The 24,680-nt window shown below is 51.3% G+C and overlaps 2 protein-coding genes across 2 annotated transcripts in view; one reads left to right on the forward strand and one right to left on the reverse strand.

The window, feature by feature from the left end:
- Positions 1 to 24,680, forward strand: part of LOC122558013 (ciliogenesis and planar polarity effector 1-like) — a 445,779-nt gene that overhangs the window by 352,811 nt on the left and 68,288 nt on the right. The window lies entirely within an intron of this gene.
- Positions 1 to 24,680, reverse strand: part of spef2 (sperm flagellar and cilia associated 2) — an 894,484-nt gene that overhangs the window by 24,467 nt on the left and 845,337 nt on the right. The window contains exons 31-32 of the mRNA XM_087994173.1: positions 8,880 to 9,109; positions 6,620 to 6,726 (exon numbers count right to left, since the gene is read on the reverse strand). Of these exons, the coding sequence (XP_087850299.1) occupies positions 6,620 to 6,726; positions 8,880 to 9,109 (337 nt within the window). The remainder of the gene's footprint in view (positions 1 to 6,619; positions 6,727 to 8,879; positions 9,110 to 24,680) is intronic.

Consider the following 24,680-nt stretch of genomic DNA (forward strand, 5'->3'; position numbering starts at 1 on the left):
GCTGGATTAACATCAGTAGAGATACAGTCAGTAACACAGGGCCCCGGGGGGGGAGAGGGGTCACTGAGTGACAGTGTGTGGGAGCTGGATTAACATCAGTAGAGATACAGTCAGTAACACAGGGCCCCGGGGGGGGAGAGGGGCTACTGACAGTGTGAGGGAGCTGGATTAACATCAGTAGGGACACAGTCAGTAACACAGGGCGCTGGGGGGGGGAGAGGGGTTACTGAGTGACAGTGTGAGGGAGCTGGATTAACATCAGTAGAGATACAGTCAGTAACACAGGGCCCTGGGGGGGAGAGGGGTTACTGAGTGACAGTGTGTGGGAGCTGGATTAACATCAGTAGGGATACAGTCAGTAACACAGGGCCCCGGGGGGGGAGAGGGGTTACTGAGTGACAGTGTGAGGGAGCTGGATTAACAAAAGCAGAGATACAGTCAGTATCACAGGCCACTGGGGGGAGAGGGGTCACTGAGTGACAGTGTGAGGGAGCTGGATTAACATCAGTAGAGATACAGTCAGTAACACAGGGTGCTGGCGGGGAGAGGGGTTACTGAGTGACAGTGTGAGGGAGCTGGATTAACATCAGTAGAGATACAGTCAGTACCACAGGGCGCTGGGGGGGAGAGGGGTTACTGAGTGACAGTGCGAGGGAGCTGGATTAACATCAGTAGAGATACTGTCAGTAACACAGGGCGCTGGGAGGGACAGGGGTTACTGAGTGACAGTGTGAGGGAGCTGGATTAACATCAGCAGAGATACAGTCAGTAACACAGGGTGCTGGCGGGGAGAGGGGTTACTGAGTGACAGTGTGAGGGAGCTGGATTAACATCAGTAGAGATACAGTCAGTAACACAGGGTGCTGGGGGGGAGAGGGGTTACTGAGTGACAGTGTGAGGGAGCTGGATTAACATCAGTAGGGATACAGTCAGTAACACAGGGCCCCGGGGGGGGAGAGGGGTTACTGAGTGACAGTGTGAGGGAGCTGGATTAACCTCAGTAGAGATACAGTCAGTAACACAGGGCCCCGGGGGGGGGAGAGGGGTTACTGAGTGACAGTGTGAGGGAGCTGGATTAACATCAGTAGGGATACAGTCAGTAACACAGGGCCCCGGGGGGGGGAGAGGGGTTACTGAGTGACAGTGTGAGGGAGCTGGATTAACATCAGTAGAGATACAGTCAGTAACACAGGGCACTGGGGGGGAGGGGGGTTACTGAGTGACAGTGTGAGGGAGCTGGATTAACATCAGTAGAGATACAGTCAGTAACACAGGGCAGTGGGGGGGAGGGGGGTTACTGAGTGACAGTGTGAGGGAGCTGGATTAACATCAGTAGGGATACAGTCAGTAACACAGGGCCCTGGGGGGAGAGGGGTCACTGAGTGACAGTGTGAGGGAGCTGGATTAACATCAGTAGAGATACAGTCAGTAACACAGGGCCCCGGGGGGGGGAGAGGGGTTACTGAGTGACAGTGTGAGGGAGCTGGATTAACATCAGCAGAGATACAGTCAGTAACACAGGGCACTGGGGGGGAGGGGGGTTACTGAGTGACAGTGTGAGGGAGCTGGATTAACATCAGTAGAGATACAGTCAGTATCACAGGCCACTGGGGGGAGGGGGGTTACTGAGTGACAGTGTGAGGGAGCTGGATTAACATCAGTAGAGATACAGTCAGTAACACAGGGCCCCGGGGGGGGGAGAGGGGTCACTGAGTGACAGTGTGAGGGAGCTGGATTAATATCAGTAGGGATACAGTCAGTAACACAGGGCGCTGGGGGGGGAGAGGGGTTACTGAGTGACAGTGTGAGGGAGCTGGATTAACATCAGTAGGGATACAGTCAGTAACACAGGGCGCTGGGGGGAGAGGGGTCACTGATTGACAGTGTGAGGGAGCTGGATTAACATCAGTGGAGTTACAGTCAGTAACACAGGGCCCTGGGGGGGGAGAGGGGTTACTGAGTGACAGTGTGAGGGAGCTGGATTAACATCAGTAGAGATACAGTCAGTAACACAGGGCACTGGGGGGGGGGAGGGGGGTTACTGAGTGACAGTGTGGGGGAGCTGGATTAACATCAGTAGGGATACAGTCAGTAACACAGGGCCCTGGGGGGGGAGAGGGGTTACTGAGTGACAGTGTGTGGGAGCTGGATTAACATCAGTAGAGATACAGTCAGTAACACAGGGCCCCGGGGGGGGAGAGGGGCTACTGACAGTGTGAGGGAGCTGGATTAACATCAGTAGGGATACAGTCAGTAACACAGGGCGCTGGGGGGGGGAGAGGGGTTACTGAGTGACAGTGTGAGGGAGCTGGATTAACATCAGTAGAGATACAGTCAGTAACACAGGGCCCTGGGGGGGAGAGGGGTTACTGAGTGACAGTGTGTGGGAGCTGGATTAACATCAGTAGGGATACAGTCAGTAACACAGGGCCCCGGGGGGGAGAGGGGTTACTGAGTGACAGTGTGAGGGAGCTGGATTAACATCAGTAGGGATACAGTCAGTAACACAGGGCCCTGGGGGGGAGAGGGGTTACTGAGTGACAGTGTGAGGGAGCTGGATTAACATCAGTAGGGATACAGTCAGTGACACAGGGCCCTGGGGGGGGGAGAGGGGTTACTGAGTGACAGTGTGAGGGAGCTGGATTAACATCAGTAGAGATACAGTCAGTAACACAGGGCCCTGGGGGGGAGAGGGGTTACTGAGTGACAGTGTGTGGGAGCTGGATTAACATCAGTAGGGATACAGTCAGTAACACAGGGCCCCGGGGGGGGAGAGGGGTTACTGAGTGACAGTGTGAGGGAGCTGGATTAACATCAGTAGAGATACAGTCAGTAACACAGGGCCCCGGGGGGGGAGAGGGGTCACTGAGTGACAGTGTGTGGGAGCTGGATTAACATCAGTAGAGATACAGTCAGTAACACAGGGCCCCGGGGGGGGAGAGGGGCTACTGACAGTGTGAGGGAGCTGGATTAACATCAGTAGGGATACAGTCAGTAACACAGGGCGCTGGGGGGGGGAGAGGGGTTACTGAGTGACAGTGTGAGGGAGCTGGATTAACATCAGTAGAGATACAGTCAGTAACACAGGGCCCTGGGGGGGAGAGGGGTTACTGAGTGACAGTGTGTGGGAGCTGGATTAACATCAGTAGGGATACAGTCAGTAACACAGGGCCCCGGGGGGGAGAGGGGTTACTGAGTGACAGTGTGAGGGAGCTGGATTAACAAAAGCAGAGATACAGTCAGTATCACAGGCCACTGGGGGGAGAGGGGTCACTGAGTGACAGTGTGAGGGAGCTGGATTAACATCAGTAGAGATACAGTCAGTAACACAGGGTGCTGGCGGGGAGAGGGGTTACTGAGTGACAGTGTGAGGGAGCTGGATTAACATCAGTAGAGATACAGTCAGTAACACAGGGCGCTGGGGGGGAGAGGGGTTACTGAGTGACAGTGTGAGGGAGCTGGATTAACATCAGTAGGGATACAGTCAGTAACACAGGGCCCCGGGGGGGGGAGAGGGGTTACTGAGTGACAGTGTGAGGGAGCTGGATTAACATCAGTAGAGATACAGTCAGTAACACAGGGCACTGGGGGGGGGGGGGAGAGGGGTTACTGAGTGACAGTGTGAGGGAGCTGGATTAACATCAGTAGGGATACAGTCAGTAACACAGGGCCCCGGGGGGGGGGAGAGGGGTTACTGAGTGACAGTGTGAGGGAGCTGGATTAACATCAGTAGAGATACAGTCAGTAACACAGGGCACTGGGGGGGAGGGGGGTTACTGAGTGACAGTGTGAGGGAGCTGGATTAACATCAGTAGAGATACAGTCAGTAACACAGGGCAGTGGGGGGGAGGGGGGTTACTGAGTGACAGTGTGAGGGAGCTGGATTAACATCAGTAGGGATACAGTCAGTAAAACAGGGCCCTGGGGGGAGAGGGGTCACTGAGTGACAGTGTGAGGGAGCTGGATTAACATCAGTAGAGATACAGTCAGTAACACAGGGCCCCGGGGGGGGGGGGGGGGAGAGGGGTTACTGAGTGACAGTGTGAGGGAGCTGGATTAACATCAGCAGAGATACAGTCAGTAACACAGGGCACTGGGGGGGAGGGGGGTTACTGAGTGACAGTGTGAGGGAGCTGGATTAACATCAGTAGAGATACAGTCAGTATCACAGGCCACTGGGGGGAGGGGGGTTACTGAGTGACAGTGTGAGGGAGCTGGATTAACATCAGTAGAGATACAGTCAGTAACACAGGGCCCCGGGGGGGGAGAGGGGTCACTGAGTGACAGTGTGAGGGAGCTGGATTAATATCAGTAGGGATATAGTCAGTAACACAGGGCACCGGGGGGGGGAGAGGGGTCACTGAGTGACAGTGTGAGGGAGCTGGATTAATATCAGTAGGGATACAGTCAGTAACACAGGGCGCTGGGGGGGGAGAGGGGTTACTGAGTGACAGTGTGAGGGAGCTGGATTAACATCAGTAGGGATACAGTCAGTAACACAGGGCGCTGGGGGGAGAGGGGTCACTGATTGACAGTGTGAGGGAGCTGGATTAACATCAGTGGAGTTACAGTCAGTAACACAGGGCCCGGGGGGGGAGAGGGGTTACTGAGTGACAGTGTGAGGGAGCTGGATTAACATCAGTAGAGATACAGTCAGTAACACAGGGCACTGGGGGGGGGAGGGGGGTTACTGAGTGACAGTGTGGGGGAGCTGGATTAACATCAGTAGGGATACAGTCAGTAACACAGGGCCCTGGGGGGGGAGAGGGGTTACTGAGTGACAGTGTGTGGGAGCTGGATTAACATCAGTAGAGATACAGTCAGTAACACAGGGCCCCGGGGGGGGAAGAGGGGCTACTGACAGTGTGAGGGAGCTGGATTAACATCAGTAGGGATACAGTCAGTAACACAGGGCGCTGGGGGGGGGAGAGGGGTTACTGAGTGACAGTGTGAGGGAGCTGGATTAACATCAGTAGAGATACAGTCAGTAACACAGGGCCCTGGTGGGGAGAGGGGTTACTGAGTGACAGTGTGTGGGAGCTGGATTAACATCAGTAGGGATACAGTCAGTAACACAGGGCCCCGGGGGGGAGAGGGGTTACTGAGTGACAGTGTGAGGGAGCTGGATTAACATCAGTAGGGATACAGTCAGTAACACAGGGCCCTGGGGGGGAGAGGGGTTACTGAGTGACAGTGTGAGGGAGCTGGATTAACATCAGTAGGGATACAGTCAGTGACACAGGGCCCTGGGGGGGGGAGAGGGGTTACTGAGTGACAGTGTGAGGGAGCTGGATTAACATCAGTAGAGATACAGTCAGTAACACAGGGCCCTGGGGGGGAGAGGGGTTACTGAGTGACAGTGTGTGGGAGCTGGATTAACATCAGTAGGGATACAGTCAGTAACACAGGGCCCCGGGGGGGGAGAGGGGTTACTGAGTGACAGTGTGAGGGAGCTGGATTAACATCAGTAGAGATACAGTCAGTAACACAGGGCCCCGGGGGGGGGAGAGGGGTTACTGAGTGACAGTGTGAGGGAGCTGGATTAACATCAGTAGGGATACAGTCAGTAACACAGGGCCCCGGGGGGGGAGAGGGGTCACTGAGTGACAGTGTGTGGGAGCTGGATTAACATCAGTAGAGATACAGTCAGTAACACAGGGCCCCGGGGGGGGAGAGGGGTCACTGAGTGACAGTGTGAGGGAGCTGGATTAACATCAGTAGAGATACAGTCAGTAACACAGGGCCCTGGGGGGGAGAGGGGTTACTGAGTGACAGTGTGTGGGAGCTGGATTAACATCAGTAGGGATACAGTCAGTAACACAGGGCCCCGGGGGGGGAGAGGGGTTACTGAGTGACAGTGTGAGGGAGCTGGATTAACATCAGTAGAGATACAGTCAGTAACACAGGGCCCCGGGGGGGGAGAGGGGTTACTGAGTGACAGTGTGAGGGAGCTGGATTAACATCAGTAGGGATACAGTCAGTAACACAGGGCCCCGGGGGGGGAGAGGGGTCACTGAGTGACAGTGTGTGGGAGCTGGATTAACATCAGTAGAGATACAGTCAGTAACACAGGGCGCTGGGGGGGGGGGGAGAGGGGTTACTGAGGGACAGTGTGAGGGAGCTGGATTAACATCAGTAGGGACACAGGGCCCCGGGGGGGAGAGGAGTTTGAATCACACCACAGCAGCTGGTGAGAATTGAATTCAAGAAAAAGTCTAATGATGAACAAGAATCCATTGGCGATTGAGAGAAAAGACCATCTGAGTCTCTAATATCCTTTCGGGAAAGAAACTGCCATCCTTACCTGATCCAGCCTGTATGTGACTCCAGACCCACAGCAATGTGGCTTATTGTTAACTGCCCCTGGGCAATCAGGGATGGGTAATAAATTGCTGCCTTAGCTCACATCACCCTCATCCTGTGAATAAATGATTATAAAAGGTGATTTGTCTGGAGTACATATACACGGCCTTCAGAGTCCATCTGGGGTCATGTGATCCTCAAGATAGAGGGTCACTGCTGGCCACCTTCCCAAATTGCCTTGCCTTTGTTTGGTTTGTTGTAACTGAGGAAAATGCAATGTGTAGGTCATCAGTCAGTGACTGAGGAGGTGGCCTACCTGTGAGTAAGAGATGGAACTCCATTGGTCAGGCATTTGGTCTGTGCCAAGGTCCATTGTCACCAGGTCCTGTAAAATCTCAATGAATTCCTTTTTCAGCATGACACCTGCAGCGTACACGAGAGAGAAAGGGGGAGAGTGACTGTCCAAACAGGATTCAAGCATCAATCCCAGGGAGTTGGGGAGGGGGAGTGCCTGAGAGGGGAGAGGATGGGAGGTGTGGGGAGGGGAGGGAGGAGGAGGAGAGGAGAGGGGGGTGTGAGGTGAGGGGAGAGAGAATCGCCTTGTGAGTGTCACTGAGAGGAGCAGCCAAGGTAAAGGCCGTGTTTTTCTTCCAAAGCCCACCGAGATAGGATTCGGTTTTCAGGCCATCTCATTACCTCAAAATGGTTACATCATTTCCTCAGCTTTGTCTCCTTCACAAGTTTGAAATATGACATATGCTTTCCCTCGATTTCTGAATATATGTTCAGACCATATTAATTTTTTTTCGTATTTTTGATCATGGATTAATATGGAAAGGAGTTTCTGTACTTTTAAAGACAAGTCGCTGAACCTCTGTGTATGTGTGTGGTGTTTACGCTGCTCTTTACCTGGAGAAAGCCTGGCCCTTGGTGGGCAGTGCCAGGGGGTGGGTGTAGAGGTATGCAGCGTGACATTTGACTGCCAACAGGTAGCTGATTGGTTTGTGAGCAGTCATAGAGGCCAAAGGTCATCAGTCTAATGACAACTCTGTTGGTTTGTGCACAGCTGAACAGCTTGTGGGTGTGAACGATTCAGTGAGAAGCCTTTGGACTGTTAGAATGACAGGTGTTGTGACTGTGTCTCTTTCTCTGCAGTAAAATCCAAGCAGCCTGAAGAAGGCCAGTTGCTGTAAGCTGTTACCTTGAACTAGAGACTAAGGGACTTTGTAGTTAGTGTACCAATCACCCTGCGCTATCTGCAAAGAATAGGGAAAAGGAGAATGAAGAACAGAAAGTCTTGGCAAAGAAAGGGGAAATTTGAACAAACCTGATGGGACTGTCTTTCCCCGGTTTTTCCCCAACATCCATAAAGTCAATGTTTTTTTGTCTGTCAGTGTCTATGCAGGTGTGTGTACGGGGCGTTTAAAAAAGGATTGTGGGTCAACAAGTAGAGTCACATGTGAGAGGGTGGTGCTGGAAAAGTACAGCAAGTCAGGCAGCATCCGAGGAGCAGGAGAGTCGACGTTTCGGAAAATCATTCCTGATGAAGGGCCCCGGCCCGAAACATCGTTCTTCCTGCTCCTTGGATGCTGCCTGACCTGCTGCGCATTTCCAGTGCCACACTCTCGACTCAGATCTCCAGCATCTGCAGTCCTCACATTCTCCCAGACTTCACTGTTCCAAATGGAGTCATATGTTAATAGCTCCTAGAAATTTACTTGTGATTTTTTTTTTTGGTTCCCTACAGTGTGGAAACAGGCCCTTCAGCCCAACCAGCCCACACTGACCCTCCAAAGAGCAATCCACCCAGACCCTCCAAACACTACGGGCAATTCAGCATGGCCAATTCACCTGACCTGCACATCTTTGGATTTGGGAGGAGACCCATGCAGAGACGGGGAGAATGTGCAAACTCCACACAGACAGTCACCCAAGGCTGGAATTGAACCTGGGATCCTGGTGCTGTGAGGCAGCGGTGCTAACCGATGAGCCACTGTGCTACCTCTTGCCGATCCTGAGGAAAGACTGACTTGCTGGAATTTAGAAGAATGAGGGGATCTCATAGAGACCCTGATGGGACTGGACAGGCTCGATGCGGGAAGAAAGTCCCTGATGTTGGGGATGCCCAGAACTAGGGGTCACAGTCTAAGAGTTAGGGGTAGGCCATTCAGGACTGAGGTGAGGAAGAATTTCTTCACTCAGAGTTGGACATGGTCCTTGTGGCTAAAGGAATCAAGGAGTATGGGGAGAAAGCAGGAACAGGACACTGAGATTACATGATCAGCCATGATCGTGTTGAATGATGGTGCAGGTTCGAAGGGCTGAATGGCCTCCTCCTGCCCCTATTTTCTATGTTTCTGTGATTAGGATTTACTTCTTTCCAATAAGCTGTGGTTCTTGTTAAATACAGAAACCTGATCTGTGTTTCCATCAGATACCTCAAATCAGGGACTTTGCATACTTGGATGAAATAATGAACTTTAGTGGTGACGTTGAGAGGATCAGTGATTGAGAATCAGTCACTTTCCCATGTGATTGTGACAACAATAGCAGCCTGTCCATGTCTGAGGACTTACCTGTGGGTGCCACAAGCATAAACTGTCGATGCAGGTGACTGAGCTGCTCAATTGTTAGCTCGCCTTCCTTTGGAATCTCTTTGGAAGGTTCGCGTGTGAATGGTGGAGGGTCAGGAATCACCTTCACATCTCCATTGACAAAGAACTCCTTGCTTTTGAGGATGAGCTGGTGTTCAATCTTTGTGCCAGCATCCACATACCCCAGGCTGATATCCAACAGAGCGTTGATGCTGGAAAACCACACAAAGGGTTGGATTACAGTCAGAAACTAGACTCTTAGGAGATACAAGAAGGGACTACTTAAAGTCAGTCATCACCATATACAGCAAGAACTAGAGACATCCATTTATTGTCAGGGACAGAGAGGAGTGAAATCGAGGGAAAAGAGTGAACTCTCTACAATGTGAAGAAGGCTTTTTTGCCAGCCATGTGATCACAGGAGCAGAGGTGTTGCTTGATTTGTTTGTGGGTCAGTATTAGACAATGTGCTGGCCACTCGTAGAACATAGAACATTACAGCTCAGTACAGGCCCTTCGGCCCTCAATGTTGTGCTGCCCTGACATACCAATCTGAAGCCCATCTAACCTGCACTATTCCACTATCATCCATATGCTTACCCAATGATCATTTAAATGCCATTAAAGTTGTTGAGTCTACTACTGTTGCAGGCAGGGCATTCCACGCCCCTACTACTCTCTGAGTAAAGAAACTACCTCTGACATCTGTCCTATCTCTATCACCCCTCAATTTAAAGCTATGCCCCCTCATACTCGCCGTCCCCATACTTGGAAAAAGGCTCTCCCTGTCCACCCTATCTAACCCTCTGATTATCTTATATGTGTCTATTAAGTCACTTCTCAACCTTCTTCTCTCTAACAAAAACAGCCTCAAGTCCCTCAGCCTTTCCTCGTAAGACCTTCCCTCCATACCTGGCAACATCCTAGTAAATCTCCTCTGCACCCTTTCCAAAGCTTCCACATCCTCCTTATAATGCGGTGACCAGAACTGTACACAATACTCCAAGTGCGGCCACACCAGAGTTTTGTACAGCTGTAGCATAACCTCATGGTTCCGAAACTCAATCCCTCTACCAATAAAAGGTAACACACTGTATGCCTTCTTAACAACCCTGTCAACCTGGGTGGCAACTTTCAAGGAACTACGTACCTGGACACCGAGATCTCTCTGCTCATCTACACTACCAAGAATCTTACCATTAGCCCAGTACTTTGCATTCCGGTTACTCCTTCCAAAGTGAATCACCTCCCACTTTTCCACATTAAACTCCATTTGGCACCTCTCAGCCCAGCTCTGCAGCTTATCTATGTCTCTCTGTAACCTACAACATCCTTCGTCACTGTCCACAACTCCACCGACCTTAGTGTCGTCTGCAAATTTACTAACCCACCCTTCTACGCCCTCATCCAGGTCGTTTATAAAAATGACAAACAGCAATAGACCCAAAACAGATCCTTGTGGTACACCACTGGTAACTGAACTCCAGGATGAACATTTCCCACCAACCACCACCCTCTGTCTTCTTTCAGCAAGCCAATTACTGATCCAAACTGCTATATCTCCCACAATCCCATTCCTCCGCATTTTGTACAATAGCCTACTGTGGGGAACCTTATCGAACGCCTTGCTGAAATCCATATACACCACATCAACCGGTTTACTCTCATCTACCTGTTTGGTCACCTTCTCACAGAACTCAATAAGGTTTGTGAGGCACGACTTACCCTTCACAAAACCGTGCTGATTATCTCTAAACAAATTATTCCTTTCTAGTTGATTATAAATCCTATCTCTTATAATCCTTTCCAACACTTTACCAACAACTGAAGTAAGGCTCACTGGTCTATAATTACCAGGGTTGTCTCTACTCCCCTTCTTGAACAGGGGAACCACATTTGCTATCCTCCAGTCTTCTGGCACTATTCCTGGAGACAATGACGATTTAAAGATCAATGCCAAAGGCTCGGCAATCTCCTCCCTGGCTTCCCAGAGATTCCCAGGATAAATCCCATCCGGTCCAGGGGACTTATCTCTTTTCACACACTCCAGAATTGCTAACACCTCCTTCTGAACCTCAATCCCATTTAATCTAATAGCCTGTATCTCAGTATTGTCCTCGACAACATTGTCTTTTTATATGTGAATACGGACAAAATTTATTCATTTAGCGCTTCTCCTATTTCCTTGGACTCCACGCACAACTTCCTACTACTGTCTTTGACGGACCCTAATCGTACTTAAGTCATTCTTTTATTCCTGATATACCGATAGAAAGCTTTAGGGTTTTCCTTGATCCTCCCTGCCAAGTTGTCTCATGACCCCTCCTCACTTTTCTTAACTCTATTTTTAGGTATCTTTCCTGGCTAACTTATAACTTTCAAGCGCCCTAACTGAGCTTTCACCTCCCAGCCTAACATAAACCTCCTTCTTCCTCTTGACAAGAGATTCCACTTACTCTGTAAACCACAGCTCCCTCTCTCGACCACTCCCTCCCTGTCTGACAGGTACATACTTATCAAGGACACAGTGTAGCTGTTCCTTGAATAAGCTCCACATTTCAATTGTGCCCATCCCCTGCAGTTTCCTTCCCCATCCTATGCTTCCTAAATCTTGCCTAATCGCATCATCATTGCCTTTCCCCCAGCTGTAACTCTTCCCCTCGGTATATACCTCTCCCTTTCCATCACTGAAGTAAACATAACCGAATTGTGGTCACTATCAACAAAGTGCTCACCTACCTCCAAATCTAACACCTGGCCGGGTTTATTACCCAGTACCAAATCTAATGTGGCCTTGTCCCTTGTTGGCCTGTCTACACACTGTGTTAGGAAACCCTCCTGTACACACTGGACAAAAACTGACCCATCTAAAGTACTCAAGCTATGGAGTTTCCAGTCAGTATTTGGAAAGTTAAAGTCCCCCCTAACAACTACCCTGCCTCTCTCGCTCCTATCCAGAATTACCTTTGCTATCCTTTCCTCTACATCTCTGGAACTATTCGGAGGCCTATAGAAAACTCCCAACAGGGTGACCTCTCCTTTCCTGTTTCTAACCTCAGCCCATACTACCTCAGTACACGAGTCCCCAAACATCCTTTCAACAACTGTAATACTGTCCTTGACCAACAATGCCACACCTCCCCCTCTTTTACCATCTTCTCTGTTCTTACTGAAACATCTAAATCCTGGAACCTGCAACAGCCATTCCTGTCCCTGTTCTACCTATGTCTCTGAAATGGCCACAACATCGAAGTCCCAGGTACCAACCCATGCTGCAAGTTCACCAACCTTATTCCAGATGCTCCTGGCGTTGAAGGAGACACACTTCAAACCAACTTCCTGCTTGTTGGTTAACTCTTGTGACCTTCAAACCATATCTCTGACCTGACTACTCTCAACCTCCTGGACACTGGAACTACAATTCAGGTTCCCATCAACCTGCTGAATTAGTTTAAACCCTCCGAAAGACCATTAGCAAATGTCCCCCCAGGATATTGGTACCCCTCTGGTTCAGTGAAGACCATCCTGTTTGTACAGGTCCCACCTACCTCAGAATGAGCCTCAATTATTCAGGTATCTGAATCCGTCCCTCCTGCACCATCCTTGTAGCTGTGTTCAACTCCTCTCTCTCCCTATTCCTCACCTCGCTAGCACGTGGCACGGGCAACAAACTAGAGATAACAACTCTGTTTGTTCTGGCTCTAAGCTTCCACCCTAGCTCCCTGAATTTCTGCCTTAAATCCCCATCCTTTTCCTATCTATGTCGTTGGTGCCCATGTGGAGCCCGACTTGGGGCTGCTCCGCTCTCCCTGTGGCTGACTTACCATACAGGGTGAATCAGCCACAGGCATGTGGTGAATTGATGTATTCCCCACATGGGATTCCAGTCAGCTGGCTAATAGGACCCTGCAGCAGCCCATCAGAGACTGAGAGGGTTCCAGATTCAGACACAAGATGTGGTCATTGAAAACTGAAAATCCTGGAAGAAAGCTTTTGGTTAATGTAACAACTTGCAGCCCAACTCTGTGCAGGCTCCAAGCAAGAGGCCTTGCCGATCAGAGTGAATCCTTGCTGAAATATTTGAGCAGCCGTACCACAAATGAGTGACTGCTCCGAAAAACAATCGGCAACAGAGAAGGTGTAACAGCACCCGACACGATCACTCAGCCTTCCTCCCCTCAGTTCCCACACATACCTGCGGACTGTTCCAACGTTCCTCCTGTTTTCAAAGGAAATAAAGCAGCAGAGCTTCAGGATTGGGCTGGGGAGGGGTGCGGGGGACTGACTGACTGACTGGCTCCATAAATCACTGTGATTTTACACCAGGAGCTGGCTCGACTGATCATTGAGACGCTGCTGAGGCCATAATACACCCGCCACCAGACTAGACAAAAACACATGTTGCTGGAGAAACTCAGCAGGTCTGGCAGGATCTGGGAATGGCAGAACTATTTTGAATAAAGGTCACTGGACACAAACTGTGAAGAGTTCCTCAATCCAGAGATGCTGCCAGCTCGGCAGAGTTTCACTATCACTTTCTGCTTTCGTTTCAGACGTTCAGGAGCTGCAGTAACATTTTATTTCACCATCTGCCCAGGTCAGTCACTGTCGCAGTGAATCATAGAATCCCAACATTGCAATACAAGACCACAGTGACAGACCCACCACACACCCAGAGGACACACTGAGTGATCCACCACACACCCAGAGTACACACTGAGTGATCCATCTCACACCCAGAGTACACAATGAGTGATCCACGACATACCCAGAGTACACACTGAGTGATCCACCACACACCCAGAGTACACACTGAGTGATCCACGACATACCCAGAGTACACACTGAGTGATCCACCACACACCCAGAGTACACACTGAGTGATCCATCACACACCCAGAGTACACACTGAGTAATCCATCACACACCCAGAATACACACTCAGTGATCCACCACACACCCAGAGTACACACTGAGTGATCCACCACACACCCAGAGTACACACTGAGTGATCCACCACACACCCAGAGTACACACTGAGTGATCCATCTCACGCCCAGAATACACACTGAGTGATCCACCACACACCCAGAGTACACACTGAGTGATCCACCACACACCCAGAGTACACACTGAGTGATCCACCACACACCCAGAGTACACACTGAGTCATCCATCACACACCCAGAGTACACACTGAGTGATCTACCACACACCCAGAGGACACACTGAGTGATCCATCACACACCCAGAGTACACACTGAGTGATCCACCACACACCGAGAGTACACACTGAGTGATCTACCACACACGCAGAGTACACACTGAGTGATCCACCACACACCCAGAGTACACACTGAGTGATCCATCACACACCCAGAGTACACACTGAGTGACCCATCACACACCCAGAGTACACACTGAGTGACCCACCACACACCCAAAGTACACACTCAGTGATCCACCACACACTCAGAGTACACACTGAGTGATCCACCACACACCCAGAGTACACACTGAGTGACCCACCACACACCCAGAGTACACACTGAGTGACCCACCACACACCCAGAGTACACACTGAGTGATCCATCACACACCCAGAGTACACACTGAGTGATCCACCACACACCCAGAGTACACACTGAGTGACCCACCACGCACCCAGAGTACACACTGAGTGATCCATCACACACCCAGAGTACACACTGAGTGATCCATCTCACACCCAGAGTACACACTGAGTGATCCACCACACACCCAGAGTACACACTGAGTGATCCATCACAAACCCAGAGTACACACTGAGTAATCCACCACACACACACAGAGTACACACTGAGTGATCCACCACACACCCAGAGTACACACTGAGTGATCCATCACACACCCAGAGTACACACTGAGTGATCCATCACACACCGAGAATACACACTCAGTGATCCACCACACACCCAGAGTACACACTGAGTGATCCATCACACACCCAGAGTACACACTGAGTGATCCACCACACGCCCAGAGTACACACTGAGTGATCCACCACACGCCCAGAGTACACACTGAGTGATCGACCACACACCCATAGTACACACTGAGTGATCCACCACACCCCCAGAATACACACTCAGTGATCCACCACACACCCAGAGTACACACTCAGTGATCCACCACACACCCAGAGTACACACTGAGTGATCCACCACACACCCAGAGTACACACTCAGCGATGCACCACACACCCAGAGTACACACTGAGTGATCCACCACACACCCAGAGTACACACTGAGTGATCCACCACACACCCAGAGTACACACTCAGCGATGCACCACACACCCAGAGTACACACTGAGTGACCCACCACACACCCAGAGGACACACTGAGTGATCCAACATACACCCAGAGTACACACTGAGTGATCCATCACACACCCAGAGTACACAATGAGTGATCCATCACACACCCAGAGTAGACACTGAGTGATCCACCACACACCCAGAGTACACACTGAGTGATCCATCACACACCCACAGTACACACTGAGTGATCCATCACACACCCAGAGTACACACTGAGTGACCCACCACACACCCAGAGTACACACTGAGTGACCCACCACACACCCAGAGTACACACTGAGTGATCCATCACACACCCAGAGTACACACTGAGTGCTCCACTACACGCCCAGAGTACACACTGAGTGATCCACCACACACCCAGAGTACACACTGAGTGATCCATCACACACCCAGAGTACACACTGAGTGATCCATCACACACCCAGAGTACACACAGTGACCCATCACACACCCAGAGGACACACTGAGTGATCCACCTCACACCTAGAGTACACACTGAGTGATCCACCACACACCCAGAGTACACACTGAGTGCTCCACCACACGCCCAGAGTACACACTGAGTGATCCACCACACACCCAGAGTACACACTGAGTGATCCATCACACACCCAGAGTACACACTGAGTGATCCATCACACACCCAGAGTACACACTGAGTGATCCACCACACACCCAGCGTACACACTCAGTGATCCACCACACACCCAGAGTACACACTGAGTGATCCATCACACACCCAGAGTACACACTGAGTGATCCACCACACACCCAGAGTACACACTGAGTGATCCACCACACATCCAGAGTACACACTGAGCGATCCATCACACACCCAGAGTACACACTGAGTGATCCACCACACACCCAGAGTACACACTGAGTGATCCATCACACACCCAGAGTACACACTGAGTGATCCACCACACACCCAGAGTACACACTGAGTGATCCATCACACACCCAGAGTACACACTGAGTGATCCATCACACACCCAGAGTACAGACTGAGTGATCCACCACACACCCAGAGTATACACTGAGTGATCCATCACACACCCAGAGTACAGACTGAGTGATCCACCACACACCCAGAGTACACACTGAGTGATCTACCACACACCCAGAGTACACACTGAGTGATCCACCACACACCCAGAGTACACACTGAGTGATCCATCACACACCGAGAATACACACTCAGTGATCCACCACACACCCAGAGTACACACTGAGTGATCCACCACACACCCAGAGTACACACTGAGTGACCCACCACACACCCAGAGTACACACTGAGTGACCCACCACACACCCAGAGTACACACTGAGTGATCCATCACACACCCAGAGTACACACTGAGTGATCCACCACACACCTAGAGTACACACTGAGTGATCTACCACACACGCAGAGTACACACTGAGTGATCCACCACACACCCAGAGTACACACTGAGTGATCCATCACACACCCAGAGTACACACTGAGTGACCCATCACACACCCAGAGTACACACTGAGTGACCCACCACACACCCAAAGTACACACTCAGTGATCCACAACACACTCAGAGTACACACTGAGTGATCCACCACACACCCAGAGTACACACTGAGTGACCCACCACACACCCAGAGTACACACTGAGTGACCCACCACACACCCAGAGTACACACTGAGTGATCCATCACACACCCAGAGTACACACTGAGTGATCCACCACACACCCAGAGTACACACTGAGTGACCCACCACGCACCCAGAGTACACACTGAGTGATCCATCACACACCCAGAGTACACACTGAGTGATCCATCTCACACCCAGAGTACACACTGAGTGATCCATCACAAACCCAGAGTACACACTGAGTAATCCACCACACACACAGAGTACACACTGAGTGATCCACCACACACCCAGAGTACACACTGAGTGATCCATCACACACCCAGAGTACACACTGAGTGATCCATCACACACGGAGAATACACACTCAGTGATCCACCACACACCCAGAGTACACACTGAATGATCCATCACACACCCAGAGAACACAGTGAGTGATCGACCACACGCCCAGAGTACACACTGAGTGATCCATCACACACCCAGAGTACACACTGAGTGATCCACCACACGCCCAGAGTACACACTGAGTGATCCACCACACGCCCAGAGTACACACTGAGTGATCGACCACACACCCATAGTACACACTGAGTGATCCACCACACCCCCAGAATACACACTCAGTGATCCACCACACACCCAGAGTACACACTCAGTGATCCACCACACACCCAGAGTACACACTGAGTGATCCACCACACACCCAGAGTACACACTCAGCGATGCACCACACACCCAGAGTACACACTGAGTGATCCACCACACACCCAGAGTACACACTGAGTGATCCACCACACACCCAGAGTACACACTCAGCGATGCACCACACACCCAGAGTACACACTGAGTGACCCACCACACACCCAGAGGACACACTGAGTGATCCAACATACACCCAGAGTACACACTGAGTGATCCATCACACACCCAGAGTACACAATGAGTGATCCATCACACACCCAGAGTAGACACTGAGTGATCCACCACACACCCAGAGTACACACTGAGTGATCCATCACACACCCACAGTACACACTGAGTGATCCATCACACACCCAGAGTACACACTGAGTGACCCACCACACACCCAGAGTACACACTGAGTGACCCACCACACACCCAGAGTACACACTGAGTGATCCATCACACACCCAGAGTACACACTGAGTGCTCCACCACACACCCAGCGTACACACTCAGTGATCCACCACACACCCAGAGTACACACTGAGTCATCCATCACACACCCAGAGTACACACTGAGTGATCTACCACACACCCAGAGGACACACTGAGTGATCCATCACACACCCAGAGTACACACTGAGTGATCCACCACACACCTAGAGTACACACTGAGTGATCTACCACACACGCAGAGTACACACTGAGTGATCCACCACACACCCAGAGTACACACTGAGTGATCCATCACACACCCAGAGTACACACTGAGTGACCCATCACACACCCAGAGTACACACTGAGTGACCCACCACACACCCAAAGTACACACTGAGTGACCCACCACACACCCAGAGTACACAGTGAGTGATCCATCACACACCCAGAGTACACACTGAGTGATCCACCACACACCCAGAGTACACACTGAGTGACCCACCACGCACCCAGAGTACACACTGAGTGATCCATCACACACCCAGAGTACACACTGAGTGATCCATCTCACACCCAGAGTACACACTGAGTGATCCACCACACACCCAGAGTACACACTGAGTGATCCATCACAAACCCAGAGTACACACTGAGTAATCCACCACACACACAGAGTACACACTGAGTGATCCACCACACACCCAGAGTACACACTGAGTGATCCATCACACACCCAGAGTACACACTGAGTGATCCATCACACACCGAGAATACACACTCAGTGATCCACCACACACCCAGAGTACACACTGAATGATCCATCACACACCCAGAGAACACAGTGAGTGATCGACCACACGCCCAGAGTACACACTGAGTGATCCATCACACACCCAGAGTACACACTGAGTGATCCACCACACGCCCAGAGTACACACTGAGTGATCCACCACACGCCCAGAGTACACACTGAGTGATCGACCACACACCCATAGTACACACTGAGTGATCCACCACACCCCCAGAGTACACACTGAGTGATCGACCACACACCCATAGTACACACTGAGTGACCCACCACACACCCAAAGTACACACTCAGTGATCCACCACACACTCAGAGTACACACTGAGTGATCCACCACACACCCAGAGTACACACTGAGTGACCCACCACACACCCAGAGTACACACTGAGTGACCCACCACACACCCAGAGTACACAGTGAGTGATCCATCACACACCCAGAGTACACACTCAGCGATGCACCACACACCCAGAGTACACACTGAGTGATCCACCACACACCCAGAGTACACACTGAGTGATCCACCACACACCCAGAGTACACACTCAGCGATGCACCACACACCCAGAGTACACACTGAGTGATCCACCACACACCCAGAGTACACACTGAGTGATCCATCACAAACCCAGAGTACACACTGAGTAATCCACCACACACACAGAGTACACACTGAGTGATCCACCACACACCCAGAGTACACACTGAGTGATCCATCACACACCCAGAGTACACACTGAGTGATCCATCACACACCGAGAATACACACTCAGTGATCCACCACACACCCAGAGTACACACTGAATGATCCATCACACACCCAGAGAACACAGTGAGTGATCGACCACACGCCCAGAGTACACACTGAGTGATCCATCACACACCCAGAGTACACACTGAGTGATCCACCACACGCCCAGAGTACACACTGAGTGATCCACCACACGCCCAGAGTACACACTGAGTGATCGACCACACACCCATAGTACACACTGAGTGATCCACCACACCCCCAGAATACTCACTCAGTGATCCACCACACACCCAGAGTACACACTCAGTGATCCACCACACACCCAGAGTACACACTGAGTGATCCACCACACACCCAGAGTACACACTCAGCGATGCACCACACACCCAGAGTACACACTGAGTGATCCACCACACACCCAGAGTACACACTCAGCGATGCACCACACACCCAGAGTACACACTGAGTGACCCACCACACACCCAGAGGACACACTGCGTGATCCAACATACACCCAGAGTACACACTGAGTGATCCATCACACACCCAGAGTACACAATGAGTGATCCATCACACACCCAGAGTAGACACTGAGTGATCCACCACACACCCAGAGTACACACTGAGTGATCCATCACACACCCACAGTACACACTGAGTGATCCATCACACACCCAGAGTACACACTGAGTGACCCACCACACACCCAGAGTACACACTGAGTGACCCACCACACACCCAGAGTACACACTGAGTGATCCATCACACACCCAGAGTACACACTGAGTGCTCCACTACACGCCCAGAGTACACACTGAGTGATCCACCACACACCCAGAGTACACACTGAGTGATCCATCACACACCCAGAGTACACACTGAGTGATCCATCACACACCCAGAGTACACACAGTGACCCATCACACACCCAGAGGACACACTGAGTGATCCACCTCACACCTAGAGTACACACTGAGTGATCCACCACACACCCAGAGTACACACTGAGTGCTCCACCACACGCCCAGAGTACACACTGAGTGATCCACCAAACACCCAGAGTACACACTGAGTGATCCATCACACACCCAGAGTACACACTGAGTGATCCATCACACACCCAGAGTACACACTGAGTGATCCACCACACACCCAGCGTACACACTCAGTGATCCACCACACACCCAGAGTACACACTGAGTGATCCATCACACACCCAGAGTACACACTGAGTGATCCACCACACACCCAGAGTACACACTGAGTGATCCACCACACATCCAGAGTACACACTGAGCGATCCATCACACACCCAGAGTACACACTGAGTGATCCACCACACACCCAGAGTACACACTGAGTGATCCATCACACACCCAGAGTACACACTGAGTGATCCACCACACACCCAGAGTACACACTGAGTGATCCATCACACACCCAGAGTACACACTGAGTGATCCATCACACACCCAGAGTACAGACTGAGTGATCCACCACACACCCAGAGTATACACTGAGTGATCCATCACACACCCAGAGTACAGACTGAGTGATCCACCACACACCCAGAGTACACACTGAGTGATCTACCACACACCCAGAGTACACACTGAGTGATCCACCACACACCCAGAGTACACACTGAGTGATCCATCACACACCGAGAATACACACTCAGTGATCCACCACACACCCAGAGTACACACTGAGTGATCCACCACACACCCAGAGTACACACTGAGTGACCCACCACACACCCAGAGTACACACTGAGTGACCCACCACACACCCAGAGTACACACTGAGTGATCCATCACACACCCAGAGTACACACTGAGTGATCCACCACACACCTAGAGTACACACTGAGTGATCTACCACACACGCAGAGTACACACTGAGTGATCCACCACACACCCAGAGTACACACTGAGTGATCCATCACACACCCAGAGTACACACTGAGTGACCCATCACACACCCAGAGTACACACTGAGTGACCCACCACACACCCAAAGTACACACTCAGTGATCCACCACACACTCAGACTACACACTGAGTGATCCACCACACACCCAGAGTACACACTGAGTGACCCACCACACACCCAGAGTACACACTGAGTGACCCACCACACACCCAGAGTACACACTGAGTGATCCATCACACACCCAGAGTACACACTGAGTGATCCACCACACACCCAGAGTACACACTGAGTGACCCACCACGCACCCAGAGTACACACTGAGTGATCCATCACACACCCAGAGTACACACTGAGTGATCCATCTCACACCCAGAGTACACACTGAGTGATCCACCACACACCCAGAGTACACACTGAGTGATCCATCACAAACCCAGAGTACACACTGAGTAATCCACCACACACACAGAGTACACACTGAGTGATCCACCACACACCCAGAGTACACACTGAGTGATCCATCACACACCCAGAGTACACACTGAGTGATCCATCACACACCGAGAATACACACTCAGTGATCCACCACACACCCAGAGTACACACTGAATGATCCATCACACACCCAGAGAACACAGTGAGTGATCGACCACACGCCCAGAGTACACACTGAGTGATCCATCACACACCCAGAGTACACACTGAGTGATCCACCACACGCCCAGAGTACACACTGAGTGATCCACCACACACCCAGAGTACACACTGAGTGCTCCACCACACGCCCAGAGTACACACTGAGTGATCCACCACACACCCAGAGTACACACTGAGTGATCCATCACACACCCAGAGTACACACTGAGTGATCCATCACACACCCAGAGTACACACTGAGTGATCCACCACACACCCAGCGTACACACTCAGTGATCCACCACACACCCAGAGTACACACTGAGTGATCCATCACACACCCAGAGTACACACTGAGTGATCCACCACACACCCAGAGTACACACTGAGTGATCCACCACACATCCAGAGTACACACTGAGCGATCCATCACACACCCAGAGTACACACTGAGTGATCCACCACACACCCAGAGTACACACTGAGTGATCCATCACACACCCAGAGTACACACTGAGTGATCCACCACACACCCAGAGTACACACTGAGTGATCCATCACACACCCAGAGTACACACTGAGTGATCCATCACACACCCAGAGTACAGACTGAGTGATCCACCACACACCCAGAGTATACACTGAGTGATCCATCACACACCCAGAGTACAGACTGAGTGATCCACCACACACCCAGAGTACACACTGAGTGATCTACCACACACCCAGAGTACACACTGAGTGATCCACCACACACCCAGAGTACACACTGAGTGATCCATCACACACCGAGAATACACACTCAGTGATCCACCACACACCCAGAGTACACACTGAGTGATCCACCACACACCCAGAGTACACACTGAGTGATCTACCACACACCTAGAGTACACACTGAGTGATCCATCACACACCCAGAGAGCACACTGAGTGATCCAACTCACACCCAGAGTACACACAGTGATCCATCACACAACCAGAGTACACACTGAGTGATCCACCACACGCCCAGTTAGAGAGCAAACTGAGTGATCCACCACACACCCAGAGTACACACTGAGTGATCCATCTCACACCCAGAGTACACACTGAGTGATCCATCCCTCACCCAGAGTACACGCTGAGTGATCCACCACACACCCAGAGTACACACTGAGTGATCCATCACACACCCAGAGTACAGACTGAGTGATCCACCACACACCCAGAGTACACACTGAGTGATCTACCACACACCCAGAGTACACACTGAGTGATCCACCACACACCCAGAGTACACACTGAGTGATCCACCACACACCCAGATTACACACTGAGTGACCTACCACACACCCAGAGGACACACTCAGTGGTCCACCACACACCCAGAGTACACACTGAGTGATCCACCACAAACCCAGAGTACACACTGAGTGATCCACCACACACCCAGAGTACACACTCAGTGATCCACCACACACCCAGAGTACACACTGAGTGATCCACCACACACCCAGAGTACACACTGAGTGATCCATCACACACCCAGAGTACACACTGAGTGATCCATCACACACCCAGAGTACACACTGAGTGATCCACCACACACCCAGAGTACACATTGAGTGATCCACCACACACCCAGAGTACACACTGAGTGATCCATCACACACCCAGAGTACACACTGAGTGATCCATCACACACCCCGAGTACACACTGAGTGATCTACCACACACCCAGAGTACACACTGAGTGATCCACCACACACCCAGTTAGAGAGCACACTGAGTGATCCACCACACGCCCAGATAGAGAGCACACTGAGTGATCCACCACACGCCCAGTTAGAGAGCACACTGAGTGATCTACCACACACGCAGTTAGAGAGCACACTGAGTGATCTACCACACACCCAGTTAGAGAGCACACTGAGTGATCCACCACAGGCCCAGTTAGAGAGTACACTGAGTGATCCACCACACGCCCAATTAGAGAGCACACTGAGTGATCCACCACACACCCAGAGTACACACTGAGTGATCCATCACACACCCAGAGTACACACTGAGTGATCCATCACACACCGAGAGTACACACTGAGTGATCCACCACACACCCAGAGTACACACTGAGTGACCCACCACACACCCAAAGTACACACTCAGTGATCCACCACACACTCAGAGTACACACTGAGTGATCCACCACACACCCAGAGTACACACTGAGTGACCCACCACACACCCAGAGTACACACTGAGTGACCCACCACACACCCAGAGTACACACTGAGTGATCCATCACACACCCAGAGTACACACTGAGTGATCCACCACACACCCAGAGTACACACTGAGTGACCCACCACGCACCCAGAGTACACACTGAGTGATCCATCACACACCCAGAGTACACACTGAGTGATCCATCTCACACCCAGAGTACACACTGAGTGATCCACCACACACCCAAAGTACACACTGAGTGATCCATCACAAACCCAGAGTACACACTGAGTAATCCACCACACACACAGAGTACAC

This window comes from Chiloscyllium plagiosum, unplaced genomic scaffold, assembly GCF_037043375.1.
Source record: "Chiloscyllium plagiosum isolate Xiang-an unplaced genomic scaffold, Cpla_swu_hap1 HiC_scaffold_2, whole genome shotgun sequence".
Classification (NCBI taxonomy): Eukaryota; Metazoa; Chordata; class Chondrichthyes; order Orectolobiformes; family Hemiscylliidae; genus Chiloscyllium; species Chiloscyllium plagiosum.